Here is an 18,731-nt window from a genome sequence, read left to right on the forward strand (position 1 = left end):
TGAGGCTCAGGATGCTGCTTCCAATCTTCTAGGAAAAGATTAACACTTAAGTGATTGGAAATAGCTAATTGTGCTTTTTATCTCTTTAACTTCACAACGTTCATAATGTAAACCGAAGTAATCCAACAACAGAAACCTTTCAGATGCCAGTAGTTCAAATGAGCATTTCTGTATTGATTCAGCAAGTCTTTTGATTGTAGATTTGAAGTTGAAGCTCAGACCTGAAGTCTTTCATGTCTTCCGACAGCACCAAAAGTTACACTTCATAAGGAATCTGCCCACAACTCATTACTGCTCTTGTCTAACAAAAGGATAATCATATTTCACTGCTGTTGGGACAAAAGCTGAATTTCCAGCTTCACTGGTGGTACCAGGTGAGGTGGGGTCCTTGGGAAAGAATCGAAGCCTATTCTGAACTCTGCTTTGGGGTAGTTAGCTATTTTTTTAATATACATTTTTTACTGTGTCAGTACATTTTGAAATATCATTTCAAAGCAATAAAATTCAAAATTGAAGCATTATTTTGAAGCAAAATAGAGTTATTTCACTTACACAACAATAAATAAAGCATTCCGAGTTTTCTTAGCTCGTTATTTGAATTTCAAATGATTTTCAAATATCTTCCCACTAACCCAAATCTTTGCTTCCTGGTGAGTGAAGTTTTATCCTCCCCACCTCCTGCTTTCATCCACATGTACTTCATCTCTGGTTTGCACTCCTTGCCCATTTCCCTCTATAATCTTTCCCCACAGCATCATTCCACATGGTGCTACAGATTTCATAGAATCATAGAACCATAGAATGGCTTGGGTTGGAGGAGACCCTTAAAGGTCATCTAGTCCAATGCCGCTGCAGTGAACAGGGACACCTACAGTGAGATCAGATTGCTCAGAGCCCCGTTCAGCCTGACCTAGACTTCAGTTTAAATCCTGCGCTTGACTTCCATGTAGCCAGATTCTAGTTCTGCTGTAGGCTCTCTATTTGCCAAGTTAGGAAATTAAAAAATAATATATAATTGGCTGAGGATTGGGCTAGACTGCAGAATCTGGATCTTTGTTTCAAAGACACTCTGAAAGCAAAGAAAGCTTATTTCAGAGAAGTAGATTGTTCTGCTAAAAAAGAAAAGGGCTGAAGCAGCTGTGACTTGCTCATCAGATCCCAAATGGCAAGCTTAGGGCTGCTTGCAGCAAGGTTTTGGCTCAGGCTCATCCTCATTTGCAGTGATTAAATGAATAAGAGCATGGCTTGTGTTTGGAAGGATCAAAGGCATCAGGCGTGTAGCAAGTAGATTATATCTTCTCCTGTAAGTTCTGATGGTTTCCTCAGTACGTCTTGATTTCTTGTTGGACTACTTCCAACAGTAACTGCAGTTTGTGTGTAAGATAATCTGAAGGGGGGAAAAAAAAGAAAGTTTAATCTGGGCAATATCCTACGCTATGGATAAAAATCGGAAGAACATTGGCATAGGATGGATGGAGCATTTTATGTTAGCAGATGACTGAATCTGTTGGTGTTTTTTTTTTTTTGCTGTATGTTTTTTTCTGTTCACTAGTTACCAATATATCTCGACCCAACACCAAATCAAAAGAATTCAAGATTCATAATTGAAATTAGAAGTTAAAATCGGAACCAGGCTCTTGTTTTAGAATAAATCACTGTTTTTGTGCCACCAGAGCTACACCTAAGGTAAACCTGTGCCATGTACTGCACGGGGAGGAAAGGTACTTCATTTCCACACCTACATCTACACCCAAACCCATGCCATTAAATACATGGCCCCCCCACCAGGCAGCCTGCACCATCTTTTCCCACCACTCCCCTCCCCAGCCTTTCAGGAAATGTTTGTGCATGGGGCTCCAGTGCCTGCTCCTCCCTCACTCTCTCCACATCAGCATTTGATCTTTTGTTCTGTTTCATCCAAATTTGATAGAAATACTGATCCCACAGATATGATGAAGATATGACAGTGCCAATCTGCTTGGATCTAGACCTCAACCCTATCTTTTCTAAAAATATTAGGCTGGATTATTAGTATGTTCCCAAGCAACCACCCTACCCCTGAGTGTGCTTAGATCAAGAATACTGAAACCCAAGAGCATACTTACAGAGCAGTCTGTGGCAGCGATTTGACATTTTCCTATGGATTACGAGGTAGTAGACTGGAAAGCCACTTAAAACCATGGTGCATCCAATGCTAATGTTTACAGGGTCCGAGTAGATAGACATTGCTACTGTGAAGAGGCAGATGATGGTAAAAGAGACTGGAACAAACAGGGGGACCTGGGGAAAAGAGCGAAGGCAAAACTGATCATACCAGCCAGCACAAGCTATAATTGTGTATCCATTTTAAAGAAGAAGAGAAAAGTCTGTCCTGCACGCTATGTCTATACAATCCATTGTGAACGAGTAGGATGCAGAGAACAAAAATGTTCTCATGCCACCCTTGGAGCCCAGAGTGCCCTGCAAGGTGTATGCCTCCCTCCATGCGCACAGACAGAAGCTTCACCTCACTTGCAACCACACACCATGCTGGGGAGAAGTCAACTGCAGCAGCTCGTTCTATGTACAGCATGTGTGCATGTGCATACACACACCCCTAAACTTGTCACCTGTGGCAACTGCTGATGGAAATTCTGATGCCAAGAGCAAAATCCCTTTGAAACAATCCAATCTTTGGTCATAACACTCGTGACTCACTTTGAGCTGCCTCCAGCCTGCCTGAGGCCTATGGCAACCAACACAGGATAAACCAGCTCTGCAGCACCTGTGCCAAGAATGTGGTTTTCAGTGACAGTCTGCTGAAAGACCAGAACAGCACTCAGTGCTTCAACCTCATTCTTTTGGGTGAGTCAACTCGTCTGTGTTATTTGGAGGGCAAAACTGAAGTAAGAAGCCGTGAAACATTTCCTTCTTCTTTAGATCTGACCTCAGCCAAATTACTCCTCACCACATCTGATAAAGGAGCTGCTGACCTCACCTAGGGTGACAATCTCTTTTCTTGTAACACAGATCATATTTTGGATGCTGACCATACTAAGCTGGGGGAGATAGTTGCTCTAGTGATGGCAGCTGTCCAGCCACCAAACTTGCATGCTCTCACTGACTTTCCAGCCTGAGTATCCTTTGCCAGCATCTCCTACGTGCACATATTCACACAGCACATCTGTCTGAGAGATGCATGAGGGAACTGCTCTCTCCCCTTGCTGGTGTTTTCTTACCATTTTCAACTAAAAATCTGCAGGAGAAAAGTACCAGCACAATCTCTTATATTTGTCTTTGATTATTTGTTCTCTGCAAGCAAACTGCTGTTGGACGAAGAAATATTTCTGACCACTGGAGAGCAGCACATGCACACATCACATCCGCGCTGTTCTTTGCTCTTGCTGATAACCATACTTCGGGTTTGAGGTGGGTCTAAAAAATGGGGAGAGAGAGGAAGAGACCACCAAGCTGACTAAAATGCCATCATCTTCCTCACTCCCGTTCTTAGGAATTATTAAAAACCTAAAGCTCTATCTCAAACGGATTCTCAGAAAGTAAAAACATCACCAGTGCTACTCAGTAACACATTTCCCCCAAGAATACTATTTTAAAAGAAAAAAAACCAAACTTATTAAAAATCTGAGTCTGGGTGACTGCATGAGCCAGCCAGTCAGCAAGCTCGGAAGCCTCAAGGTCTCTACTAAATACGCTGTCTCCAGTAAACACCAAGAACTACCCCAAATTCTGCATCAGGCCCCACTCAGCCTGGGGAGGAGCCCTGGGAGTGGTGGAAAGTGCTTCTTTTCCCCGAGTTTCTGGCTGATCAGCTGCCCAGTGCCTGTGGCCTCAGAGGTCTCCTCTCCTCTGCAGGAACTGGCTGGAGGCAGTGTGCAGGCGTGACTGGAGAGGGGAACACATTGTGCATGGCCCCAGCCAAATGCTGCCTGCAGATTATCTGGCAGTGGGAGAGTTGCCTTGAGCAGGGGCTCTAAAAGCCATGCCAGCTTTCGGGACTGAGCACTCCCCACGAGCAGGACCCCAGCGGCCAGCAAAAAGGTCCAGGAATGGAGAAAGGGGACAGGGCATCCTCCAGCTTCCTCTTGAGGAGTGGGAAACTGAACTCCCTCGGCTACTCTCTTCCCCTCTGTCCACTTCTAATGCTTTTCATTTCTTATGGCCACAGGTTTCATGCATTCCAAATGTTCTGGAGCTGTGCACATGGAAGCACCATGCATGAGGCAGTTTCTGAAACCCCTCAGGCTGCCTGTACTTGTAGTTCAGACAATATCCCATAGAGGCTGTGTGTGGCAGGGGACTCAGCGAGCTGTGCTCAAGCTGTTTAACACTGTATGATACTTTTGTACCGGGAGATGATTTCGTATGTCAGGTTTGCTCCAATCTTCCATCTGGCAATGCTCTTTTCCCCATGACACATTCCACTCCTCACTAGGGCTAAGACATACCTGATACTGACATCACATCCAGGCAAAGGTCCTTCCCTGCAGCTTCAGAGAGGAGAGCATGAGAACTGCCTTCTGCAGTTCCCAGCCTGATACCTTGTCCCCTGGAGCTAGCTGTCACTCTGCAGCTGCAACTGGTAGCTCCATGTAGAACTGGTTTGAATAGAATTTACCACATCTGTTGTTTGGGCACATCAATCAACCTTGGGATTTTCCTTACAGAGAAATAGGGATTTAGAGCCCTTGGAGCCTAAAGGCAATCACAGCCACATAATGCTCTAAGAGAGAAAAATGACAGGCATGTGTTTCAGGCTGTTAGATACAAACCATGAATTACCTTGAATGGGCTTTGCAGCTCCGGGTGACGGTAGCGATGGACAATGAGCCCAAGAGTGGCTAATCCTATGAAGAGCCATCGGGAGAAGCTGAAGAAGTTCAGTAGATGGTAGATATCTCCAATACACACCATGGCAGTAACCAAAGGGAACTGAGCATTGTGAAGATTAAATATGGTCAATTAAACCTTGCTATGGTCCTCAAACAGGGAAGGGTGATACGGGTCATCTCCCCCACCCCCCTGCAATCACAGGTAGCTACTTCACAGACCCAACATTTCAGAGGTCACCAAACATGTTGCAAAGCACTCTCACAGACTGAAGAGTGCTGATCAAAGTTCTAAATATAAAATTATGGTGCTACAGAAAGGATGGAGACCAACAGCATTGTTGGTGCTCTATGGCCTAGGCAGGGCAATTCAAACATGCCCAAAGGCCTGTGGTACAAAGGCTTCACACAGAAGTATTTGCTAAGCCTCTAACAGGTCAACTAAGATGCAGAGGCAGTGTTATGATGGACCACTGCAGGGAAAAAAAGATGAATGGGAAGGGAGGAAGAACCCAAATCTGAGAGCCTCTCCACACATGTGCACTTCTAGCATTTCCACTAACCTAGGAATTTCAGTTTTTCAAGTAACCGAAGGCTGGCCGAGAAATTCCCATAGAAAATATCAGGCAGCAATGGTAGGGACAGTACTTTGAAAGAATATGGCCAAGACAAAAAGGTGGAGACTTTGAGACAGTGGTTTTGAGTCTTACTACTGACATGAGGACTTGCCTTTTTGCAAGCTGACAGTGTCTCAACACCCTTTAAAACTTTTCAGATTCTCCGGGCTCTGCAGATGGCCATGTAAAACAAGAAAGCCAAGACTGCAAGAAGTGAGATAGGCAGATCTCCTTACCATAAGCATGACAGCAGGAAGGGGTGTATGTCTTCGAATGTGGATCATGGAGAAGAGAGGAGGCCACTGCCCTTCCCTGGAGGCCACAAACAGTGTCCTAGGAAAAGACAGGGAGCTCTATGCATCAGCATCCCACATCTGCACTAGAAATGAAAAGATCAGCAGCTGGACTGATCTCGTCATCACAAGTCTGCTCTTTAAGGCCACAGTTCTCCATTTAGCATCACTTTTCAGTGGATTTGGGAAAAAAATCTCCAAAGATTTCCATACTTCTTCAAGGACCATTTATCTCGGCATGATGCAGAGCCCACTACTGGTAGTGTCTCTGTAGGTAACAGTAGTGACCTTTAGTTGAGCACAGCATGAAAATGAATGTGCTGAGGCTGGAAGCAGAAACAAGCCAGTAGGAGGTGGAGGGGCCACAAACCTCAAGTCTTTAGAAGAGAGGTTGGCAAGTTCATGAAGAGGGGTTGTCAGTCCTGATGCTCATCCCAAAAGGAGACTAGGCTTAAGATCAAGGAAAGCCTGCTTGGCTGTGCCACAGCAGCAGCTATGTGCCAGGGATAATATATATGTCTCTGTCTATAAATATAAACTACATAGAGATATACATAAACTAGAGAGAGAGATAAATAAAGCCCAAGTTCCTCAAAGAGCAGAGCAAGTCTCTTGCCAGTTGTTGGAAAGTAGTTTTGTGTATTACAAAGATGACAGCTACAAACAGGGCAAGCTACAAAACAACAGCAGAGAGCTCCTTGCCTCCATTCCTCTCCTGAATTGTGAAAGGGTAATTAAGGAGAAAGCATTGCATTTTATAAACTTAATATCCACAAACACACCAAGCCAGAGCATCAGCTGGGCTGGAACGGAGCCCGAAGCAGCTGGGGCATGAGTGTGTAACTGGTTTTATTGCTGTCTCTGTGGTTTTGCTGGGGTGTGGCTGGCCATCAGCCAGGGAGGCCCCATCACTGTTCATATGGCCCTTCTGCAGTGATTATGTTAATGATGCCAGGAAGGGGGAGAGAAGGATGACAGAAACATGTAGAACCTCTGTGCTCTCCAGGGACTTCCCATCCTCAAAGAAAATCTCCAGCTAGGGACGTTAAGCAGGGGGATTCTCCTCACCATGTTTAATACAGGACTTGAGGGTAGCAGATCAAATAACTCATTAGCTCTTGTGCTTTGAAACATCCCTTTCATATCAAATGATCTTTCCTTTTGCAATCAAAGCTGTGAAATGGAGCTGGCTCCAGAGAGTTTGCTCAGCTCCTCAGGACCAGGAGGACGCACTTTTCCATGAGCTCTGCCCTCCTCTCCAATTTCAAGGCTCGCCCAAGGACACAGTATAGTCGCCAGTGGAGCTGGCAAGATAACTTTTCCATGGAACAAAGTTCTTATTATTGTTTCAGCAAGGCTTGTTGAGCCTCAGCTATTGCTTTAGGAATGACCTGGCTCTGATAATGTTTCACCAAACTTAAAGCAAAGTTCTCCAGGGAGCGCTTGTCTTAGCCAGAGGTCCTCATAACACAGAGACTTGTGCCCTGCAGCAAAGGCGCTGGATGAAGCCAGCAGACAATGACTCTGCTTCACTGAGCAGCTGTCATGTCAACAAAGCTTGTAGTTCACCAGAAACGTTGATATTTTACTTCAAACTGGAGTATGAAGTGTGGGAGCAGGTGAAAACCTTGGTTTTCTGGCCAGTCAGAGAGAGCGTAAACCTGGCCAGGAAAGGGAGGAAGACAACTCAAGACAGCCAGAGTGTTCTGCAGGTTATGTATTGGGAGTCAAAGGCCTTAGCTTTCTCACAAAATGCCATCCAAATGATTGTCACGTACACGGGTTATTGGTGCTTCTCTCCAAAACATTAAGCCAAAATGAAATACATTTTGAGGGATCTGACCTGGAAAATGTGAGGATTCCTCCGTTCATGGTGCCAAAGCAGGACAGCGCAACGAGGACAGGGACCACTGAAATAAGGTTTGTGCAGGCTTGCTGCACAAAACTCTGGAAGAAGAGCAATCATGACTGCAGGAACATGTAGTGATCTCTAGGTAATATCAGATTCAAGCAGAAAAAACTTCCTCCAATGAAGGAGTAAAATACTTAATACTTAAAATCTTGCCTTTTTTTACTGTTATCTCTTCATAGAACAGCTTAGGTTGGAAGGGACCTTAAAGCCCACCAGCCCCAACCCCCTGTCATGGACAGGGCTGCTCCCCAGCAGCTCAGGATGTCAAAGGCCCCATCCAACCTGGCTTTGAGTGCATCCAGGGATGGGCACCACAGCTTCTCTGGGCAGCTGTGCCAGAGCCTCACCACCCTCTGAGTTAAGAATTTCTTCCAAACATGTAACCTAAATCTCAGCTCTTTTAGTTTAAAGCTATTCTCCCTTGTCCTATCCCTACTAGATTACTCCTCCTGCTTATAAGCTCCTTTCAAGTACTGGAAGGCCTCAGTGAGGTCTCCTGGAGCTTTCTCTTATCCAGGCTGAACAATCCCAGCTCCTTCAACCTTTCCTAAGAGAGGTGTTCCAGCCCTCCAGCCCTTTATCTGCAGATTCTTTTTCATTATTTTTTAAGAAAGACTAGAAGGTAATGTTTTCTAATAATTCAGAGAAACAACAAAGAAAAACAAAAGACTTTTATGAGGAAAACTATCTCCTAGACCCTTGTCAAGACCACCCCCTTCAGTATAAACCGACCACACTAAAGACAGCTATCAGTAGGGTGACAACTCACCACAGCAACAGCTGGAGAAGCCAGAACATCTTGTGTTCCCAGGGCAGTGTAATAGGAGATGTTGGTGAGCATATACCCCACAATGACGGTGATCACAGACACAATGACAGCCAGGGGGATGTTTCTGTAAGAAAGGGGAAGAGAGACACGCAGTGAACAAGCTGTTATATCTTCATTTCTCATCATGTTACTGCAGACTGCAGCTGCTGTTGGTTTGGTGAACCCACAGACTTATTTCCTCCTGTTTTGTTTGCTGCTGTTTAGGGACGCAGTGGTAGCCCAGGACTGAGGCACAAAAGCCATCTACTTCTCCAGCCTTACCGTTCGGGTCTGACCAACTCCTCACGCACAAAGCTGGTCTGGAACCTGCGCAGACACAAAGAGAGGCTTTGAAGCAGCTCTCAGACAGTGACACACTGTCAGTGAGTTGCCCTCCCATCACACCTACCAGCCTGAATATGCGAACATGCCTGCATAAAAAGCCAAGGGCAGCTTATCTGGAACCAGCGACTGCCTGTCAAAAGCATCCTGGAAGTTTTTGGTGTGGCCTACAGAGGAGAAAAAACAACAGATGTGTCAGATATGGACATCCTTCCCGCAGGCTGCATACCACCTGCCCAAACCTGGGACAGGTGTGTGTGACATCATGGGCGCCAGGTATTCAGATTTGTTGCATTGTTTTAATTTACAGTGCTGTGTTGGCATAGTCAGGGACAGAAGAAAACTATCCTCTCCTGTTCAGCTACAAGAGATATGTCAGAAAAGGCACTGTCTGGAAGTGGGAGATCACGGAGAGGAGAAGACCTGAATTCTCCCATCCTTTTTTACAGCCCAGCTCTGATTCCCTGGCCTGACCCCTCTCCCCATCCACTGACAGCCGGATGCTGGCTCTGTTTGATGTTGCGCAGCCAGCAAGGCAGCTAATGCAGCTCCCCTGGTCCCATGCTGTGCGGAGCATGGGAACCGAGAAGAGGGGCTACTGGCGTGGGAATGGCCCTGCAGGAGGGGAAGTGGGGACACAGGGGGCAAAACAAACGCAGTAATAAAAAGTAGAGGTGATTGGATCAAAGTGCATTTTACCAGCTCCTGCAGTTTTCCTAAAAGTGCTCTGCTTCAAATAAATCTGGGCCGGCACCAAGAAGCGGAAGAGGAATGGTGAGTTTTACAAAGCCGTTCTTCTTCAGAAAAGAAAAAAAATGTACAGATCAAAGTCATTTTGGTTATAGGGCAGATTTTATCAGACGTCAGAAAAATAAGGAGTGGCAGGCAGGAGAACGGAGCAGCCTCTTATCTGAAGGAAGAGCAGCAAGAACACAGCCAAAAGGAGTTGTATTTCCAACATTTTCAAACCCAAGTGGCCCTAAGTTTGGGTTCCACATCTATGTTCGGTTTTCCATTTCAAAATGCATTTAAAAGAAGAGGCACAGAGTTTGTGTGGTTGTTCCTCCCAGTGAGGCACCTCAGTTGGGCATGGGGTGTGGAGCACTGGTCCAGCAAGGCTCTGAAACAAATCCCAGCCAAAGGGGAAGGCAATGGCAGGGGGAAGAACAAGAGTGTAAGCAAAGAGAGCAGGGAGAGGCTGCGGAGCAAGGCAGACTCATTTAAAAACAAGAACAAAAATGAAGTTAAAAAAAAAAAATACATGGATTTGAAGAAAACTAATGTAGAAAATGGAATGGGCCAATTGGGGTAGTCTTTTTATACACTAAAGTGACTGCTTATAAGTGATGGCACATAAAAAGGATTTATTGTCTGCAATATATTAATGAGTGATTTAGAGTCCCCCATGAGTCACATTAAACACAACCTGTCATCCCGGGGTCTCTCGGTGGATTCTCTCTCCAGATGTCACCGGCACTTATCCTCCTCATCGGAAGACAGTGCCAGGGATCCAGATTGCCATTTGAAGGCATCCCTAACAATAATGGCTCTGGATTTCTAGCTGCAGGGCAGACCTTCAGTTCAAAAGTGCTGCCTGCCCGAGGGGGTTTTCGCGCATTCAAAGGAGCCAGCACCAGACATCAGAAAGAAACATGAATGTTGATCCTCCTGCCTTTGTTGTTTCCTCTGCTGAGGAAGGAAATAGTGTGAAAACAGAGCTGGCTTCATCCCCTGAGTGTGAATGCCATGGGCTTTTCTATAAACCGAGGCTTGGATTAAAGCCAATACTCTTGTATCAGTCCCAGAAGATATCGTTGTGAGGTTTTATCTTATGTTTTCTTTTCCTCTGGATATGAGCACACAATTGTGCATGAGTCCATTGTAAGTTTACTGTGTTACTGCCTGTTTCCATTAGGGGGTAAAAAGCATCAGCAAAAGCCACAGGAAGGGTAGAGATGCAGTTACCAGGGCTCAGCTGGGGGCTGGTAACGCCTTACAGGACTGTGACAGGCTCAGGACACCAGGGGATGCTGTCACATGTCCCCCACGTCCATGGCATCTGCACTGCTTTGGAAGGATTTCAAGACATGCTGACAGTGGGTATCCCAAAGGAAAGGGTCAGCAGAGGAGTGTGCCTCTGTCAGCCCAGGTGGGCTCATACAGCCCCACTCATTCCCAAAAAGTACTGGAGTACTGTGTCCAGGTCTGGAGCCCCCAGTACAAGAGAGACAGAGAGCTGTTGGAGAGGGTCCAGAGGAGAGCCACAAAGATGATCAGGGGGCTGGAGCTCCTCCCCTATGAAGACAGGCTGAGGGAGCTGGGCTTGTTCAGCCTGGAGAAAAGAAGGCTGCAGGGTGACCTCATTGCAGCCTTTCAGTACCTAAAGGGAGCCTACAAACAGGAGGGGGATCAACTCTTTGAAAGGGTAGATAACAGCAGGACAAGGGGAAATGGTTTTAAGTTGGGGGAGGGAGGGTTTAGGTTAGATGTCAGGGGGAAGTTCTTTACTGTGAGAGTGGTGAGGTGCTGGAACAGGCTGCCCAGAGAGGCTATGGATGCCCCATCCACAGAGGTGTTCAAGGCCAGATTGGATGGGGCCCTGGGCAGCCTGGTCTAGTATTAAATGTGGAGGTTGGTGGCCCTGCATGTGGCAGGGGGATTGGAGACTCACAATCATTCAGGTCCCTTCCAACCCTGGCCATTCTGTGATTCTGTGAAAAACCTGCGGAGAAAGCTGAGCCGGGAACACCAGCCCCACAGAAGTGACACAGCTTGAAGCCAGCTATCCCACACACTCAGCCCTGAGCTGTGTACATCCAGACATCACCTACCCTGGGCCAGCAGCATCATCCCTGGCACGATGATGAGCATGAGGGCCAGCAGCTTGACGACGGAGAGGGCCGTCTGCAGCCGTGCGCTCCAGGTGACGCTCCAGGAATTGAGGGTGAGGACTGCGTCTGGGGAGGAGAGCATGCTGCAGCCCATGCTTGGCACATGCAGGAAGAACTGCTCTTGCGTTGAGGGTGATGGGGACAAAAGCGCATCCTCCCAAAGAGGGTGTTCAGAGCAAGAGAAGCAGACAGAATGCCTTCAGGTCTTGGGCCCCAATCCCAGCAGATAACACCCCATGGGAAGTCTGAGGCAGAGAGGCCCCGAGACGTGGCATGGAAGGTTGTACTTACAGTAGCCCAGGAGAGAGACGAGCTTCACAGCAGGGACGGGCGCTGCGCAGGGGGCAAAAAATGGCTCCAGCAGGTAGCGACCAAATGCCAGAGAGACCACAGCACTGTTGGCGGGCCTGGGGAGGGAAACCAGGCAGGGTCACACTTGGCTCTGTGGATGACCTCAACATGGCAGGACAGAGGGAGTGAAGCTTCCTTGTAGTTCATAGACCCACCCTACCACACGGATCCTGTCATCTTTTTCACAGGTTTTCTCAGTAAATAGGTTAAGAGGCACAGATGCAAGAAGTTTAATTCTTAACTCAAAAACAAAAGTTGAGATTAATCACACACGGCAGTGCTGCATGTTTCATGTGTCCTGCTTCATCTCAGCACACATGGAGGACAGGCCATTGGGAGAGGAGGATTAGCTTTTTCAGGTGGAAAAAAAAAAGAAAAAGCAATTTACAAATTTCTAACTTGGTATTTAACTTGGGACTAAGCCAGAAAGCTTTTTATTTTCCACAGAATAATGTGAGAAGCTTCATGATGGAAGCAGAAAATCAGAAACTAACTTGTCATTTGCTCTCAGTGGCCAAAAAATACCACAGCTCTTGAAGGATACCAGCTGCCAGGGGAGAAGAAACAGATTCCTCAAGCACAGATCGCAATGAACACATGCAACTATTTGCTCATTCTGTCTTCTTCCTTCTATCACTGACAGTCTTTAAAGTTATCCAGTTGATTGTTGTTTGTTTTTTTTTCCCATTTCCTTTACAAACTACTTAGACTGTTACCTGGCACCATAACTGAACACCAAAACAAACAAAACACAGCAGCAAACTGCAGAGCACCCAGCAAAAATCAAACAAACAAAATCTCCTACCTGATAGCAAAAAACTCTGCCCACAGAAACAAGAAACTTGGCAGAGGCCCCAGGGTCTCCAAAATATAGATGTAATGTCCTCCAGACTTGGTGATCCTTGTTCCAAGCTCTGCATAACACAAGGCACCTGGCAAAGTATAAATAAGCTTAGTAAATCATCCTTTGGATTTCCTCTTTTCTCTGTGCCTTTGAGGGCCTGAAGGAGTCTGCTTAAAATAAGCAGTGAAGCAGAAGAAGAAAAACAGCTTTTAGCAGAACCATTCCTTTCCACATTTTTGTGTGTTATGATGTTTAGAAGTCAGTTCACTCTTCTGTCAGGGGAAGGAAATTTTCTGCTAATTTGTTTAATGATACAACTTTCCAGGGAAGTCATGTGGAAAGGTAGGAGAAAGAACCACTGCTACCCACTAACCACTAAACTACAAGAGACCCCTTTTGACCCCTGGAGGTTTGGGTTGTCCCCTCTCTTCTATGCTACACAGTGGACAGGGGATGTTTTACGAGAGATCATAAATGCTTCACGCCTTTGAGCACGATGCCCACATGAAGGGGCTGAGTGCTATCAGGGTATGACCTACAGGTGAGATACCCCATCTGCTTGTCCCAGCTTGGGCAGCCCTGCAGGAGCCCCGGAGTGGTACAGCTGTGTCCCCCTCTCCTGCAGAGACCATTCATGGACCAAAGACCAAAAACCCCAGACTTTTCTGCCTCTCTGTGAATTTGTGCCAACACCCTGCCCAAAGTCTTGGCAGACCCCTCACATTTTACTCAGCAGTTCTCCTTTTCTTCAAGCTTGTGTTTAAGTGTTTTGTGAAGTTGGGTTAGAAGAACCAAACAACAAATTTAGCCACAAAATTTAGCAGCAACTTGACGAAGAGGCAGCCAGGCCACAAGAGGAGACCAAAGGATGCCTCCCCATGCAAGGGTTGAGCTACATGACCAGCACACACCTGATCACTTTTTGTTCAGCTCAGTTAAAAGAGCATCTGTGATTTTTCTTCAGGCAAAAATAGATCTTTCCCCAATCAACCACGCACAAGCTGTATCCCACATGTGTAGTAAAGGCAGCCTATGCTCAGCAGCACATGGAACTTGAAATACTGGAAGGCATAGCAAAGAGAAAGAACCACAATCACTCCCAGGTAAATAATTGAACGTCTCGGTTTCTAAATGCCACATTTAGAAATGTCTCATTCCAGGGTATTTTGTCCACATGGAGTATTTTTCCTTTCTTGTTTTGTTTTTGTTTTTTTCCAAGTGGTGAAAGAGGAAGAACTTTAAAGTTACCCACTGAAATAAACACCAGCTTTCTCCCCAGAGCTGTGAGATCTTGCATTTCTCCCAGCAGCACTGTTGGAGGATTGCTGAGAAAGTGCTTCTATACAGTTAATGAAGAAAACTAAAAGCCAGGGCTTTTTTTGCATGCTAACTGTAAGACTTACATTATTTCAGAGGAGCAGAAATCAACATGTCATCAAAAAGTCAATCCTTTGTGAGACAAGAAGGGTACTAAAAGCCAATAGCAGAGCAAACAGAGAGCACTGACATCTGCTCCATCTCCTGGCTCTGAGGTAGCACCAGACTCACCCAAAACATTTTGAACAGACATTCGCCTGCCCCAGCAGAGGTGCTGGTAACCCCCAGCCTTAGCAAGCCTTTACTTCTGTGGCACTCCGAACGGGGAGATTTTGCTCCATTTCACTCCCAACTTCTTACGCTTCCAGTTTTGCTGGCTCCCCTCACCTGCTGGGTGCTCAAGCAAAGGCCGACCCAACTTCCCACTCACCGAACATGGAGAGGAGCCCACAGGCAAACCACACCACCAGGGAGAACCCCACAGTGCCCGAGTTCTTCAGCACTCCTTTGGGGGAGATGAAGATGCCGCTGCCAACCATGCTGCCGATGAGAAGCGAGAAAGCCCTCAGCAAAGTTATCTTTTTCCTCAGAAAGACAGCCTCCTCTTTTTTCTTGTCTTTCCTCATGGCTGCTTTTCTATCCCCAGGGGAAGGGCATGCATTTAGGAGATACACAGCGCCTCAGCCGTCTTCAAGGTTCACCTGTAAGACGAGGAAAGAGTGAGGGACCTGGGGCTCTTCCATTCAGGACAAGATTTTTTGCAGCAATTTGTCAAGATCTGTGGAGTCCTCCTCTACCTCGAGATCCACCCAGCAAACAAACTGCAGGTTGATTTAATGGAGCCTAAGTTGGGTAAGCATCGATATTGGCACAGCGGCAGAAAGGATATTTCAAGTTGCAAACTTAGCAATCAAGACCTTGGAAATCACTTACATTATTTTTTATATTATTCTTTTTTCAGAGGAGCAAACAGCCCTATTAATTGAGGTACACAAATGATATGTTTCAATTTCCTATTCATCTTTGATGAACGAAAGAGCCCTGACTGCACTTTACCACAAAGCCTTTGTTTCATCAGTGTTTCTTAATATAATGTCAAGCCATTTTATTATCAGATCACTGAAGAGCCAAGGATAACTACTGCTATCAATTGCAAGATAGAGAGCAGACAGTCACTGATACCGGAGATGCTTTTGGTACTATTAATATGAAAATCTTTCTGGGTAACAACAGCATGAACAAGGAGCTTTTCCAAGAAAAGAGAGAACTGCAGACACTCCAGGGATCAAGTAGGCTGACTTTGATCCAGCTCTTGTGCTGCAGCGAACTCCCACTCCATCCCTCCAGCCCTTGTCCCCCCCACGACTCAGTGGCCCTTGGCTGCCAGGACAGCAGTGTTATGAGCCTCGTTTCCAGGCTGTCAGTGACAGGACACGGAGTCCACAGATTGTGCTCGGGGTCAGTTTGTGGCAGGGAATCATTCTCCACTTTCCCTCTGTTCTGGGCTGATGTCTTCATCAGGAAACTCTCTAACCACTTAGGTAGGTAAGGCAAATTCACATCAAGTAGCACAGCCTAATTTGCTATAGCAAACATGTTTGTAGATACCCCAACAGCAAGAGGGGCATTTTATGATACTAATCAATCCTGCTAGAGCAGACAAGACAGACATGGAGTGATTTGGGTCCCATTCTCCTGCCTGCCATACATCCCCTCCCTTGTACACTCTGCCTCTGTGTTTTTTCGTTCTAATGCTGGCAGTCACAGGTACAGCAAACATTTGTCCCAGCCTCATGACTGCGTGCTATTGAAAGAGAGACTTTACAAGAGAACCACATCTTCTTGTTTCCTCAAATTATTTAATAATTGTGTCAGCATGTCGGTCAGCAGGCAGCAGTCACCTACAGAAACCCAAACTCATTTTCCTGACAGATCGCATTCTCTGTCCCCACGGTTCTGAAGGGATGTTTCCCGCTGCTGCTCACCCACAACAACGCTCTGCGTGCCCCATACAATCCCACTGTAACTGAGGGCTTCTGCCCCACATCCTTGCTCATCTCCCTGCTGGAGGAAGTGGGGGCTATCACTTCTCCCCTGTCACACAGATGAACAGCACATGCACAAAGCCCTCTCCTTCCAGTGGCGTTAGCTGCTTTCTCTGAGATCACGCCAAGCCTGCACAAGCATCTTTCCTATCAAGCCAGCCAAGTGTGGTTATTAAGCCCCTAATGAGCCCCAGAGGACTGCACGGGCTGATGGGTCGCGGCAGCAGCGCCATGGAGCCGCTGCCCACAACATCATGGGGCTGCCCGAGGCTGGGGCTGCCACCGACCCGCAGCTCCCTGAGCCCTGGGCTGCAGCAGCTCCTGGCAATTAAGAGCACTCATCGAACACCGCTGTCTGCTATTGGGATTTCTGAGCAGAAGAGAGAAGCACAGAGCGTTCGTTTGTGAAGACGAATTAAAATCAGTGTGAAGAGAGATGTTTTGTGCACAGATATGGCTAAAGCACGACTGCGAGAAAATTAAAAGGGCACTTATCTGGTTGGCTGGGGGTTAAACCAAGCAGGTGCATTTGCAATCCATCAGATTCCCATTCCTTGCTGGGATCCCGGGGCGGCAAAAGGCAGCAGCTCCTCACGGGCTCTGAAATTCCACTGAGAGGGGGGAGCATAAAAAAAGGAGAGATCAAGTCAAATTTGCACACCAGGTTAATGATCCACTGTAAATAACAAACTCTCTACTTCTGTCCACATGGTGCTTTTCTTCATATACATACTATTGCCATGCAGGTGTATTTGGAGGCAAAACAGTACGGTAAATTTCAGAAAGGTGAAATCTATCAGGACTTCTTCCAGAAGCTGTTGAAGAAAAAAAAAAGAAAAAAAAAAATGGAGGAGGGGGGAAGCAAGCAAGAGTAATAGAAAGCAGTTTAACAGCGGTTCAAAGAGACACCTAACAGTGTGCCCAGGGAACCCACTCTCCTGCTTTGCTTCTCGCTGAATTCCAGGCATTAACATGCAGGGATGTTAATCCTGGTTGTGATGCTTAAGAATATTCACAATGTGCTTAGCCCAAAGTAAATGCACAAAGCTGCTTTTTGTTCACCCTGTGATTTAAACTACAGGCTCACATCCTTCTCGTGCAAAAATACCTTTGCTGGAAATCAGCAGCCAGTGGGACCGGAGGAAAATAGAGCCATCTCACAGCTTCCCATCTGCTGCAAGTTTACTCCGCTGTTCTTCGTTTTTATCGATTTTTCTCTTTCCAAGCCATTAATCTTACCTTGCAGACACTGCAGCATGGATGGAGGTGAAGGAGATCAACGTAAAGGGGAAGCCGTGTTTGCTATCTGTAGCGGTGCCTAGAGGCCCCAGCCGAAAGAAGGACCCATCGCCACGAGCACACAGAGAGATGTCACTCTTCTGGGAAGCCATCCACAGACAAGCAAGTTAGAAGAATTAGAGAGAGAAAGCACCATCCCCAGCTGGGACCTGGAGCAAAGCAGTGACCTCCCTCCTCTCCTATCATGCAGGAAGCGGGTGGCATCCCTGGGAAACAACAGTTCATACCTCCAAAGTCCCAGTTCAATGACTTACCAAAAAAAAAAAGCCCCTACCAGGGAACACTCCTAACTGTTTACAGCTGTATTTTCTTTGCGTGGGCCTCAATCAATACAATACAGCCAAGAACAGGTTAACCCCTTCCTTTTCACATCGCGAACAACAGAGGTGTCAAACTGTTCGCCGCGGTCCCACTGTTTTCGCTTTTTTTTTTGAGCCCATAAATGTCACTCTGATTCAATGTCTGCCACAAGGCACAGGATCTAACTAAATAAAATCAGCAGTGAATGGGAGTTTTTTTATTCATGCATGAAAGTAGCATAAATAAGCTTTAATGAGGCTGGTGGTGGTCTGTTCTGGGAACATGATCAGAAAATCTATTTAGGAGACCTGAGAGATATTTGTTTATAGACCATAATGAACACAAGAAACTGGCTGAAAAGACAAGATGTGCGCCTAGACTTCTTTTCAGCTTTCTACAGCTGTTTTACCACCCTAAATAAGAAATCCAAAGGGACAGTAGTTAATAAATCAGCTCATTCTTGCAGCCTGAGCAGTAGTAATAAATGCAAGGTGATTGCTACAGGTGTAAGCATAAGGATCATTTCCAATGCCTCCTCTTTCTACTTCACAAATTTAGTCTTGAGAGTTATCTATGAGAAGAGTGGAATGTCCTCATGTTCCTTTCTTAATGAAAATATTTTGTTAAGCTCTGACAGGAAAATGGATTTTGGCCTGGGTCACACTTACCATCTCTGTCACATTATTTAGGGGCTTCCTGCTGTCCTTTGGACAAGAGTGACGATTCCTGGAAAACAGGCTGATGAGCCTGACACGTTGCTGATGTGATGATCATCTTTTAATTGAGAACCTAAAAATGTTGAACCCACACTTCCACTCTTTTGCTAGAAATTGTTCCAACTGAGCCTGGTTTTCAAGCATGTTGTTACAGAGCTCCTTCCTACCAG

The 18,731-nt window shown here is 46.2% G+C and overlaps 1 protein-coding gene across 2 annotated transcripts; it reads right to left on the reverse strand.

Moving 5' to 3' along the window:
* Positions 1-153: 153 nt before the first annotated feature.
* Positions 154-17,761, reverse strand: LOC125698238 (cystine/glutamate transporter-like). Of its 2 annotated transcripts, XM_048956317.1 has the most exons (14): positions 17,486-17,761; positions 16,980-17,061; positions 14,632-16,857; positions 12,846-12,972; positions 11,981-12,096; positions 11,630-11,755; positions 8,866-8,965; positions 8,739-8,783; positions 8,418-8,541; positions 7,580-7,683; positions 5,680-5,776; positions 4,780-4,929; positions 2,106-2,280; positions 154-1,387 (listed from the first exon to the last, which is right to left on the reverse strand). In XM_048956317.1, exons 3-14 carry the CDS (start codon positions 14,825-14,827, stop codon positions 1,323-1,325), a joined length of 1,425 nt encoding a protein of 474 aa, XP_048812274.1. In that variant the 5' UTR covers positions 14,828-16,857; positions 16,980-17,061; positions 17,486-17,761; the 3' UTR covers positions 154-1,322. The 2 variants fall into 2 exon arrangements, with proteins under 2 accessions (XP_048812274.1, XP_048812264.1); XM_048956307.1 differs by lacking the exon at positions 16,980-17,061.
* Positions 17,762-18,731: the final 970 nt, after the last annotated feature.

Source organism: Lagopus muta, chromosome 1, assembly GCF_023343835.1.
Source record: "Lagopus muta isolate bLagMut1 chromosome 1, bLagMut1 primary, whole genome shotgun sequence".
NCBI lineage: Eukaryota > Metazoa > Chordata > Aves > Galliformes > Phasianidae > Lagopus > Lagopus muta.